Below are 11,701 nucleotides of genomic sequence, written 5' to 3'. Positions count from 1 at the left end.
TGGGTATATGGTCTGCATTGTTAATCCTAATGTTGGTGGTTTTTTTTACTGTTGAGCTTCTGGTTCACCCTCGGGGTATGTTTGTACTAGAGTAGTCTAACCTCTTGATAGTTAATAAACTCTGTGGGATTTCTTGGAAGTTGAGCTATTGACGTCACACTAACCGCGAGGGACCTCGAGAGAGCAAAGCTGACGAGACTGAGACGAACGAAAATCTGCCGGAACTATGCCTCCACTTGAAAGCTAAAGGCTGGCAGCTTCCTGGCTTCTCTTCCATTTGGCATGAATACTACTATTCAGCTCATAGAGCGTGAGCACTACTGGCACAAGATCTTGATCTCTTTCTGCTATCGCAGCCATCTTTTGGGAAACCTGGTCCAGCAAAACCATATCAGACTTTGCAGTAGAGCCGGAATCTCCATGGTCGTTCGTGAAAAGATGTTCGGCTAAGCAGCCATATGCCACGTAACAGCGGAATGTGCCAAAAACACAACATGCGGCTGCCGGGCTTGGATATTTCCCTAGACCCAACAGAGTGAGATGCATGATGCGGCGTGCGATATTAACTGATAGAGGTGTGATGGGCACGTCGCCGCTTGCTGTGAACTCGCCAGAGAGCCCAGACTGAAGAATAGCTAGTTCACGGCTCATGACCATCATGGAGCAGTATGCTGTGAGGGTCAGGTCGTAGAGCATCCACCAGAACCCAGCATTATCCTCGTATGCAGCCATTGAATCGGTCTATTTGCGGAATGTCTGGTCAGTAAGATGGGATTGTTTGACGGCAACATGTATATCTTGACCGAACAGGATGAAAGTGGCTGGGAATAAGGAGCCGCGACAGACTCACCACAGACCATTCCTGGAACAAAGCTTCGATTTCTTTACACAATTCCTCGATGCGCTTGATTACACTGCTCTTGTCTTCCGCATTTTGACTGAGCATATCAAAGAAGCCGAGGAGAAGGAAAGTCAATCGAGACTTTACGAAAAAGGTCAACGTGGGGACCACATGTTCGGCGAGCTCGGATGTCGTTTTTATCGATGGAAGATTGACGCGCCATTCGGCGATATTCGCAGTAATAACGGCAGGCTTATCTTGCAGCAGCCGGAAGAAGATATCGACAAGCACCAAGGCCCAAAAGCCCATCCTGTGCTGGTCCGCCCCTTCCGTTGGAAGCTTGGGATCCATGAATGGACCAGGAAAGGTCTGATCAAGGTTGTGCATATCGAGTTTTCTTATGTAATGCCACACAAGCTTGTATATACTCCAGCTAAACTCGAAGTCATACTGCTGAAAGGCGGCTCGCATCTAATAACTCAACATTAGCCGCCTCTGCGTATAGTTTAGGGGAAATCGTGGCCAATTTCAGCGGACATACAAGAAGGATGGCGATAATTACATCGGTCTTTGTCCCTGAAGCTTGCTTCTGCCAGGCCGGTATAGCACGAAGACAGTGAACGTACATGGCTTGAGCAAGGTCCCCAACCTGCGGTGTCGTTTCAGGCAAAATCGTCAAGGACCCATGGTAGAGTATACTATAATAGAGAATAAGTGCGGCTGGGTCGACACTGATCTCCGGTACGTCGATGATGCATAGAATTTGGTACATCAGCTTGATGTTAATAAAGTCGCGGAATATGTCAACCTGGTAGTGCTTGCAGAAATCTATGAAGGCCGTCAGTCAGGCTTCGACACCAATTTAGAAGTTGAAAGGCAACGCCCTACTGTCAAGACACGCTTTAGAAATCTCTGGTGGGACACGGTAGTCCAGAGTCGCAGTTTGTTCTTCGAGGTTTTCACGCTTGAGATGCAGAACTTTATCAAGAGCGTGTTTGAGACGCGCCTCGGCGTTTAGAGGCTTAGCGGTGCAATTGGCTGTAGAGCGTGCTTCTGGCTCTTCTGGAACACTGTCTATGTCCCTCTTTGGCCATGCCGATGGAATCGCGGGTTCTGCTCCGGGATATCGAGTCGACGCCAATGAAGGAGAGCTTCGATGGCTTCCAAGGTCATGGCGGGCGGGCGTTATTGGCTCGGTCAAGGTTCCATCCTTTGGTGAAGAAGTGATGAGCCGCGAACAGGGTTTCTCGACCTGAAGCATCCTGTCGAGGAGATCCAATAGAAGGCCATCTCCGGTTGTGCTAGGATGTGTTAGTCCAGGGGGAGATAAGGTAGTTACGAGGTGTAGCACACTTACGCCGGTTTGGGTGGTGCAGTGGTGGTATTGGCCTTTTTCCTTCTCCTTCGCTCGGGAAAGATACAGATCTGACGTCGAGCGAAGCATCCATCACAGGTAGGTTTGACACGGTCACACCGAATCTAGTGTGGTTGTAAGCAGACTCTACAACGCGAAAAGTAACGATTGTCCGTCGTTGTCTGGCAGGGACTAGGTAGAGGATCCGGAATACCTTGCGAGCCTTGCAGCTAAAACACTATTTAATATTTGTCAGAATTCCAAGCGCCGCCAGAGTCTCAGATCAGAGGGGTAGGGGGATGCCTAATCTATACGACTTACGGCCAATTCGTTGAGACCTCCTTGTGGCTTCGTAGCTAAATCCATGCGGGGCGAGAAAGCTGAAGAAATGGCCGGACGCGGCGTTCAACAAGGGCCAAAGGGGCCTGTTCTTCTTATGATTCAAAGCCCAATGCGGCGAGAGTATTGAGTCTCGTTACTTCTGAATTAATAAACTTCTTCCATTTCATTTCTTTACCACTCATCCACTGCGTCACTGCCCGATCTCGGCAAGTCGGTCTTCGGTATTTCAACGGACAGTTGGTTAGTCCGTTTGTCCGACAGGGATGGGGTGGGCCGATTGTCTTTATCTTGGCCTGTCAGGTCTAGCATCTCCGGGCGGGGATAGTCTATGACACATGGTTGCAGCAAGGGGGTCGGTATTTGAAACCCAAGATCGCGCTTCGGCTTTAAAGTAATGACGGCATTGTCGTGAGCCTGGTGCACTAAAAAAAAGTAGCATTGTCGTCAAAGGGAATGTCCGTCCCACAAGTCTCCAGCATCCAGTCAAAGTCGGCTCCGGAGGGCATGGAAGCTAAGATTTTACACCGCGACAACGGCGCCGAGCTCAACATGTATTAAAGGATGTCTGAGGACGCTTGTTGGACTTGAAAAAAGGACAGACATCCACGTTCTCTACCGCTGGCCGATATTCAACCATCAGCTGCGAGGTTAGCCTGTTCCACTTCTATATTTGTCACAATTTCCTCATTCTGATGCTTGGTTGTTTCAATTCATTTCACTCTCTTTTCTCCTTTTTTTTTGCCCAAATTACGCTGACCCGAGACACGCTACACGGTGTCCTCCAACGACACCGGCTCTGAGATCGAGAAGCAGGCTCCGGCGACTAAGAAGGCGACATCGTCTCGAGGCTCTTTCAATACTTTGACTGCCGACATTGGCAATACAAACAACGGCCCCGAAAATGGAGAAGAGCAGATTCATGATGAAATGCTCTAGCCTGCTAGGAGGTTGACGACTCAATCTCAGGACGCGGGTGCTCCATCGTCGCTTTTTCTGGGAGCAGGAAAGGCGATGTGACGATGAGGTGCCGTATGATATGCTCACCAATCCCAAACTAGATCATTTATTCATGCTACTTAAGCCTTTCCTTTATTTTGAGGTTGCATGTCGTCGATGTAGAATCTCTCCATGTAGAGGCTAAGTAAACCTCGGGACTTGACCCGATCGGAACGCAAAGGACCACGGGACCCACGAGTGTGATCCAAGTTCCTTCGATGCATGCATGACGTGTTTGATGTGGATCCTGCCTTGATCAAACCAGACTTGTCCCCCTGAATGGAAGTACAGTACATCCGTACATCAATGTAGGTAGGCAGCAAATCTCTCAGAGGCAACGACTCCACTCGCTCGGCCATAGGCGATAGTTAATGGGCCCGGAAATGCTGCGTCGGCTTTAACACGTTGCTAAACCCCGAAGCCTCGCTCATGACACCATCCAAATTGGCCGAGAGTATCACCGGCTTTGCACAACAGGATAGTTATGAAGAAATAAATATAACCAGAGTCTTTCAGCCATAACACATTCAACCAACCTCACCTCGATTATAGTGACAGACCCAGGAGTATACCATTCTCATCTCTTTTGCCGCTCATGGCGTCTTATTTCATTACGGGTGCCTCTAGGGGGCTGGGCCTGGACCTTGTGCGAGAGCTGGTGAACAAGCCCGTCTCGGAGGTGTCCATCGTGTACGCGGGTGCTCGGACACGAACTGAGGGCCTGGAGAAGCTTTCTAGTGATGCTCGCGGGCGGATCGAGATTGTGCACTTAGACGTCGAATCGGAGGAGAGTGTCAAGACTGCTGCGAGCCTGGTTGAGCATTCTCGCGGGCCTCAAGGCCTGGATGTTCTTATCAATGTCGCGGGCGTAATGACTCACTTTCCAGAGGGCGTCACAACTATGTAAGCTCCCTCGAAATGTCGTACTCAGACTTCCTCAGACTAATTCCTTTTTTCCATAAAGGGACGACCTCAACTATGTTTTTAACGTCAATGTGACTGGCGTACATATTCTCATCAAGTCCCTCTTACCGCTACTTAAGAAAGGCAACTTGAAGAAAATCATCAATTAGTTGTTCCCCAGTCAGTTCCTACGAGTTGCGCTTTCTAACAAAATATAGTTCATCTGGGCTTGGTTCTATCACTCGGGCGCCCGCATGGGCGCAGCAAGACTCGCCCTCATACAAAGTAGCAAAGGCGGCTCTTAACATGTTGACCGTGCAATACGCGTTGGCTATGGCAGATGAAGGCTTTACTATCGTTGTACTAAGCCCAGGCGTAAGTGACTATACGACCTCATTGTATCCAAGGTGCTAACCTGTTTCACGTAGTGGGTGAAAACCGATCTGGGCGGGGGAGACGCCGATCTCGAGATTGAAGCAAGCACGAAGGCGGTTTTAGATATTGTACACGGCGTGGGCAAGGATGACAATGGCAAGTTCCTCAACATTCGTGCTCCGGAATTTGACGATAGACCTGAGGCATTCCGCTACGCAGGCGACGAAATTCCTTGGTGAAATGCGGCCTGCGGAGGATCTAGTTCGGGCTTAAGCAGAAAATTGGAGATGGTGCAATAATGCTACAATACTGTAAGCCTCTAAGCTTTTCGAGTCGAACGATATTCACGTCTATGTGATTATAAATGCAGCAAATGGACCGGATCCTCTGCCCCGCCCTACGCGAAGTCTCCCGCCTTCTCTCTAGCCTATTTCTGAAACTGGCTGTAAGCTATGAGGCCAGTAGCTCCAACTTTTGGATTGGTAGGGGAAACTTAGCAATGGGCGATAGTGAGGCAGCGACTAGATCTTTTTCTACTCCAACAACACACTTCTCTAACAGGGATAATGTATATAGTCTACAGTCGCGTCGACCAAGCAGCAAGACAAGTCTTGATTGGCTGCAAATAATATAACAAGCCCCGGCCCAAAATGCAGTGCTCTTATCAGCGAGTATTTACTACGATCAATCCTCTGTTGCGATAGGGGCGTAAGGGCCGCGTATTGACGAGGGTCCATTTACAGATCTGGAAGCTTGAGCGTTCGGCATGTCGTTTGCTGATGCCAAATTCTCAAAATCATTCTCCGAGCAACGCAGCCTCAGTATCAGCATCAAATTCACGCCGAGAGAGGCGGAATACAGGATACTAGAAGTGTTAGCTATATAACTTAGGCCATTTCAACCAGTCTTACCAGTAAATAATGGCTGCAATCCAGCTTCCATTCACCGCATTACACCTTTTCTTATCTATCCATAGCCCAGAACAATCCGACAGCGTTTTATGTCCTAGGATAGGGATGTATCGCGACTGAAATGCGGCAAGGACAATCCACACTCCCAGGAACACGAGGCGACTAGGGAACCAGCACCAAACGAGGCACTTTCTCAAAAACCTGACATTTCTTTGCGAATAAAAGCTTTTCAGCTCCTTGATGTGGTATCGTTGGGAGATGAGGAAATAAAAGTCAAAGAAAACAAGGCCTACAATGGTCTGGAGAAGGAACATGATTAGTATGAGTAGTTGAGCGCAAAGCCACTCCAAAGCTTACAATTGCAAGCTCTGTCCACTGAATAGCGCGGGCTATGAGTGGGAGCTTGAGCTTGGTCGTCTGCTTGCCTGAAACGGCAAAGGCAGTGAGGAAAAAGGTGACAAGGCCGTGAAGGCAGATCAGGGCCGCAATAGCGAGAGCTGCATAGCCTAGCCATGGTATGGCGGCAGGAACTTTAAGGGTAGGAATATGCTCGCGCTTGTAGCGTCGTCCGAACCGAGAAGTCATTGCGTATATTCAGATTGTCGAGCCACGGGAGTGGAATAAGCAAGCAGCTGGGGCACTGAATAAATACCACCCAGATGATGGGAGGCCCCAGGACAGCAAGAGCAAGTGTATTTTCGGCATGTGTAATGACTAGACTGAAAATAGTATAATATCCGAGTGAGTGGGGAGTATGATTCGTCAGTTGCAAATTCAAGCTGTTTTAGATGTGGGGGAGCCCGTAAGACCAAGGGTCTATTAGCCCGTCCAAGCTCTGAGATCGCCCAGCTCAGCCTGAATAGGCAGATTTAGGGTAGCCAATCCAGCGGTAGAGTATGGTATAAATGCCTATAAGACTCAGTTTAAGATTTATGGGCAGAATTGTTTTATTTTTGTTATAGTTCTTTTCAAAAGCCGATCGGCCGAGAACTCAACGGTAGCCCCTAGATGACTCCCAGAAATTTCATCTGGTTAAACATAAATCTTCGGGCTGGTTGCCAAAGTCGTCGTTTTCCGTCAAAATACACATATCCTGATCCAATCGCCAGACCTGCCAGGTGTGCCGCGTGGCCGAAATTCACAAACTTGAATCCCACGGCGAGTCCATACGCCTCAAAAAGTGCAATCCCCGCCAGCGCCTGGTCTGCTGGGATACTCCCAGGCAAGAAAAGAAGCCCGACCTGTGCATCCGGAAAAAGCATAGCCCAGGCACCTAGGATGCCAAAGATTGCGCCGCTGGCCCCTAATGATGGTGTGAAGAAACCGCCTTGACGGGCTCGTGGAGATGCCCACTTCGACGTCAGGTGTTGAGCCAGGCTCGTAAAGACGCCGGCCGAAAGGTAGAAGGCCGTGAGGTGAGCGCCACTCCGTTCGAAAGCGTGGCTGCGGGCCACTTGGGGCGCGAAGCGGTACAGGCCATACATGTTCGCTCCGATATGCAACAGGCCAGCGTGTCCGAACACGGAGGTGAGAAGTGTGTAGTTATAAGGCCCGGCAGGAAAGTGCATAAACTGCATCTGCAATGCGGGAATAGGGCGAGATGTTGCGAAGATGAGGGTATTCAGCCCTATGGCTCCGGCCACCATCTTGTCCGCCCCGAGCAGACGATGCCACGTCTCAGAGGATATTTGGTCTAGCGCTGGCTCGGACTGGCGGCTCCATAGCCGAGCCGTTGCTTTGGCGGCTTGCAGTTGGTCATACGTAGCGGGAGAGCTGGAGCTGGTTGATCTCAGGCCTCTCTTGTTCACATGCTGGACGTCTCGATAGATTTCCCAGCCGGCACAACCGAGATAGAATGTACCGGCTGCGGCAAGACACCACACCGTTGGGCCGACGATGCGAAGACGAGGGACGCCATTCGGACGCGTCATGTAGGTTGCGAGCGCGTGCTTGGAGACATGAGCTCTGATGCGGGACGCTTCATGTCTCAGACGCCGCAGATGTAGTTGCAGCATAGTAGAGCTCGATGCCGATACCTGATCTGATACCTGGTCTAACGTCAGGTTTCGGTTTCGATAACGATAGCTGTGATAACGACGAGACTCTCTCGTATCTCCACGTTGATGAGAGACGGGATACGATAGTGGGGACCAACTCCACCAGAGGGAAAATACCACAGCCCGTTTTATGTCACGTGCTACAGTCCGCAAGGGTTGGAAAGGCTGATTCCAGTCATACTTGCATAAAAGCTCCACCAGAGAGCTCCCAGAGGTAAAGTCGGATGCAGGAGCTTTGTCTATTGGCAACTAAATATGCATTTGCGTGGATGCGATAAGGACTCCAGGTCCTGGATACTCTCCTCTTGGGTTATTTACGCCAGCATCAGAAGTATCTGTACGAGAGGGTTAAGTACCAGCGAGGTCAGTAGACTTCTGCAGCAGGCATTTATTTGCCCACACCTCAACGGGCCTGATTCTCACAGCAGGATATCCCGACAAGACAGACTTCAAAAGCATCAAACTACAGCTGCACCTGAATTCCCTTTGGTGCAAGCTCTCCAACGCATTTCCGAACAGCCGGCACAGGGTTACATTGCCAAGCCGATAGTGTATTGATTTCCCATTTAGCGACATGGGCTGATTGTGATTGCCGCTGGTGTGACGATTCGGGCTTCAGCGCTAGGTTGATTGCGCAGGGGGTCTTTCAGCCACCAACAGCGCCGAAAGATACGGGTTTTCTACAGCAAGTCAGGACGGAAATAGTGTCAGGGATTAATTTTCAGCCACCAACAGGGTCGAAAGATATGGATTTTCTATAAGCCAAAATGAACCGATTAATTTAGCGTACCACACAGTCCTCGCCTTGCAACAGGTTAGAATATCGGGGAAAAGGGAACCAAATTCCCCTGAGCCGTCTTGGTGTAGACTAACATGCCCCCTCCTGCCACATCTTCACTGACTTCACTATCATGCCCCGGTCTTCCACCGGGCCCCAGCTCGGCAGCCAAGTACTGTTAGCCTGCCAAAAGTCTCTCATGGGGGTATCGCCTTTATCAGTCCAAGGCTTTTGACCCATGCCATCTCTGTTATACGATCAGCTTTGACTCCACACCATCGACCTTCAAAAGGGGAGATTCGAGGGAATCAATACGTACGGAAACCAGCCCCCTGTTCCTCCAACTGCAACGTTGAGGATGAGGTAGAATTCCTGGTCAAATGGAGTGTTGGATCTGCCCGTTTGGCTCCAAGGATCCTTGAATGTGCCGTTGACAGGAGACTTCCAGAACTCTCCAAATGTCCACATGTTTTTGTTCTTCTTGAAGTCGAAAAATATGATTTGCTGCAAGGTATGGTTAGCCCAGATTCCATGCGGGCATGACTCAAACCACTTACGCGTAGTCGCCCGTCTAGCCAAGTAAACAGGTACTTCTCCGACCACTCCAGCGAATAGAGGTGGAAGTCGTCCGAATACTTCGTCCTCTTACCACCCCATTCGCCAGCACTTTTGTTCCACGCATCGTCCGTATAAGACGTACCCCAATGCAGTGCTGAAGTGACAATGTTGTTTCCAAGAGGGTATTCTTCTGCATCATTACCGCGCAACTCAGCAATGTCAATCTCTCCGCTCCGTGGCCAATCGCCGTACACCGAGTCCTGCGGCATCATCCAGATGGCAGGCCACATCCAGTCTCCGCGGGGCATCTTGGCCACTACCTCGACGCGGCCGTATTTGATCGTCTTTTTACCTGCAGTTGTAAGACGAGCGGAACGCACAGGATTGATGATTGTGCCTTTGGTGGAGTTGCTTTTTGCGGAACATGGCTGACTTATTCCGGCGATGTTGGAGACGCGCTGCTCGCGGCTTGTGCAGGTACCATCTTTGGTCAGATTGACAGTGTATCTGCGGGTAGATTAGTGATGTGTAAGGCGATTGTAGGCAGAGTAGTGTTGTTACCCATTAGTCAGTTGCTTATAAGTGATGTCTGTGCTCTCGAGAGTCAAGGTGGGAACAATGTGGAGGCCTCGTGCATCAACGTAGGAGTTGGCAGGGTCGCTAGTGGTCCAGTCGAAGGACCCGGTGCTACGAAAGATCAGCCCGCTGTATTATCCAAGATTAAAATATGCGGAGCAATGCCCTACCCGAATCCGTTCATTTGCACTTCATGGCTCCACACGTCTTTGTTGAAGGTCTCGAAATTGTCTTCGAGGACTAAACAGTACTGGAAACTATGTCAGAACACCTTTATTTCCGGATTCAATACAAAGGTGACATACCTCAGGGTTGGAGATGTTTCTGACATTAAGCCAGCAGATGACGGCCGAGATACCTGTGATGGTTAGAGCGCCGACTGGTTTTGTGGTGAAGCCAAGGGGATCGTACCGAGGCCTGCCAAAACGAAGGTGTAAAGGATGACAGCATCCCAATTGATCGTCCGTTTGCTCTCTTCGAGCCAAGGTTTCTCGAACCTGTGGTATTGCGAGTAAGTATGAATCATGCTCAATGAGTCGGGTGCCCATACTCCCCAACAAGACGTGAGCTCTTGAAGCGCCTCCGAGGTGCCGATACTATATTGGCAGTGTCAGAAATTGTACCAAGACATGAAATATACGTCTAGGTGGCTTGCCTTTGGGAAAGTAGCCCGAGGATCTTGAACTTTGTGAAGGGGCCGAAGGTGCGGGCGTGGCAAAATCGGGGGTTGCGAAGGGGTTTGGGGCTGTTGGATCCATCAAGGACCCTCCAGGTCTTCCAAGGTTGAAGGGATCTGAAGGGTTGCTTGAATGTCGTCCCCTGTTGCCCACGGTGGCAATCTGGGTTCGAACCGCCATGGTGGCCGAGTAGAGAAAATGACTACTCGCAGGGACTGGTAGGTAAACGGAAAATTGGGAGAGGTAGTGACGAGTGATAGAGGAAGAACCAAAACGACGCAGTATAAGGGATTCGCTGGGTGATTGCGCGAATGCGCTGCAGAACAATGATATAAGTGTCGGAAACAAAAACACCGAATTACCAGCTCACCATCACCATTGGCAGAGAGACGCTAGCCAGTTATCCTGTGGTTACTGAGTAAGGCCTCGGCCTGATGGAACCACTGGACGACTTGGCCTCGTGAACCGCGCTGCTGGGATTGATAATCAGCCAGCTTCAATAGTCTAGAACGGGAAGCCACCATCAATAAGTCCAGACTCATGGATGAGATTGTACCGGGGGCCGTCATTCGGCTACACGAAGCTGATGTTTGAATTGGGATATCGCTCTGTCCTCCTCGTGAAACCCCCCAAAATAGCGCGTCAGCCACCAAACAAACCAACCTTCTATCGCACCCATAAACCAGGGAGCTGGTTCTCACGATAGTGGCGCTGCGCCGGCTTTGCTTGAAGGTGTAGCTGAAGTCGTAAGCCCCTACGTAGTAAACCAGGGGCCTCTGGCAGCAAGGGTGGCTGACCCAACCTGTGGCCTGTGATAACAGCAACGGCCTTGGCGTTCCGAGTCTGCCACTTCATTGGGCTCCCATCGACTGCAATCTGACGATACGGTTAGGCTTCACGCAGGGGTTGGAGTTGTATCGCGGTGGACTGACTTGGGCGGTGTGCCACCGGAATTCCTCCTGCGGCTGCCCAGGTAGAAGCCAGATCTATTGACCAGGGTGATCCAGCTGGTTGTTGTCCATCATGCCAGATCAAAACGGTAGTCTCTGGTGTGTTGGCGAAGATACATCGAGATACTACGTAGTACATTGAAATGGAATGAGGGACATGGGTCTCTGGGATGCGACCAGGGGCACGCTAACGAGATATTTGCGTGGGGGCGATGTCCACGCTATGTACCGGACCGGTAGAACCGGAACGGGTGTGTTTCTTTAGCGCATTCGGAATCTGTGCTAGCATCTCTTCGTCTAGCCCTGCAGCCAAGGCTGTAACGGCAGCCGTTGCCCTGAATGAGTGGGCTTGGCGGTTTCTTATCTTCAGTCAGCCACAGCCT

General features: G+C 50.4%; 4 protein-coding genes across 4 annotated transcripts; 1 reads left to right on the top strand and 3 right to left on the bottom strand.

Moving 5' to 3' along the window:
• Positions 1-243: 243 nt before the first annotated feature.
• On the bottom strand, positions 244-2,102 carry BGZ61DRAFT_338590 (uncharacterized protein; the record flags this gene model as incomplete). Its single annotated transcript, XM_046239145.1, has 4 exons — positions 244-741; positions 851-1,312; positions 1,383-1,669; positions 1,730-2,102. 4 exons carry the CDS (start codon positions 2,100-2,102, stop codon positions 244-246), a joined length of 1,620 nt encoding a protein of 539 aa, XP_046113261.1.
• A 1,952-nt stretch (positions 2,103-4,054) lies between these two features.
• Positions 4,055-5,326, top strand: BGZ61DRAFT_440071 (putative short chain oxidoreductase). The gene is made up of 4 exons (XM_046244442.1): positions 4,055-4,436; positions 4,498-4,605; positions 4,655-4,811; positions 4,865-5,326. The coding sequence occupies exons 1-4, from the start codon at positions 4,129-4,131 to the stop codon at positions 5,048-5,050; spliced, it is 759 nt and encodes a 252-aa protein (XP_046113260.1). The 5' UTR covers positions 4,055-4,128; the 3' UTR covers positions 5,051-5,326.
• Positions 5,327-5,396: 70 nt separating this feature from the next.
• BGZ61DRAFT_583354 (uncharacterized protein) lies at positions 5,397-6,329 on the bottom strand. The gene is made up of 3 exons (XM_046256318.1): positions 6,080-6,329; positions 5,723-6,021; positions 5,397-5,676 (listed from the first exon to the last, which is right to left on the bottom strand). The coding sequence occupies exons 1-3, from the start codon at positions 6,305-6,307 to the stop codon at positions 5,496-5,498; spliced, it is 708 nt and encodes a 235-aa protein (XP_046113259.1). The 5' UTR covers positions 6,308-6,329; the 3' UTR covers positions 5,397-5,495.
• A 139-nt stretch (positions 6,330-6,468) lies between these two features.
• On the bottom strand, positions 6,469-10,548 carry BGZ61DRAFT_583353 (concanavalin A-like lectin/glucanase domain-containing protein; the record flags this gene model as incomplete). Its single annotated transcript, XM_046256317.1, has 11 exons — positions 6,469-7,770; positions 8,570-8,583; positions 8,653-8,804; positions 8,877-9,061; positions 9,115-9,622; positions 9,677-9,802; positions 9,862-9,941; positions 9,997-10,049; positions 10,103-10,188; positions 10,242-10,287; positions 10,332-10,548. The coding sequence occupies 11 exons, from the start codon at positions 10,546-10,548 to the stop codon at positions 6,727-6,729; spliced, it is 2,511 nt and encodes an 836-aa protein (XP_046113258.1). The 3' UTR covers positions 6,469-6,726.
• Between the last annotated feature and the right edge of the window lie 1,153 nt (positions 10,549-11,701).

The sequence above is a fragment of the Ilyonectria robusta genome (assembly GCF_021365365.1).
Source record: "Ilyonectria robusta strain PMI_751 chromosome Unknown BGZ61scaffold_1, whole genome shotgun sequence".
NCBI classification, from domain to species: domain Eukaryota; kingdom Fungi; phylum Ascomycota; class Sordariomycetes; order Hypocreales; family Nectriaceae; genus Ilyonectria; species Ilyonectria robusta.
This window is presented reverse-complemented; position numbering and strand designations above follow the sequence as displayed.

Coding starts and splice junctions, on each gene's coding strand:
- BGZ61DRAFT_440071 (XM_046244442.1), top strand. CDS start 4,129: ATGGCGTCTTATTTCATTACGGGTGCCTCTAGGGGGCTGGGCCTGGAC. Junction 4,606..4,654: donor TTGAAGAAAATCATCAATTA/GTTGTTCCCCAG, acceptor AACAAAATATAG/TTCATCTGGGCTTGGTTCTA. Junction 4,812..4,864: donor TCGTTGTACTAAGCCCAGGC/GTAAGTGACTAT, acceptor TGTTTCACGTAG/TGGGTGAAAACCGATCTGGG.
- BGZ61DRAFT_583354 (XM_046256318.1), bottom strand. CDS start 6,307: ATGACTTCTCGGTTCGGACGACGCTACAAGCGCGAGCATATTCCTACC. Junction 6,022..6,079: donor AGTGGACAGAGCTTGCAATT/GTAAGCTTTGGA, acceptor TTCCTTCTCCAG/ACCATTGTAGGCCTTGTTTT. Junction 5,677..5,722: donor ATTGCAGCCATTATTTACTG/GTAAGACTGGTT, acceptor TAACACTTCTAG/TATCCTGTATTCCGCCTCTC.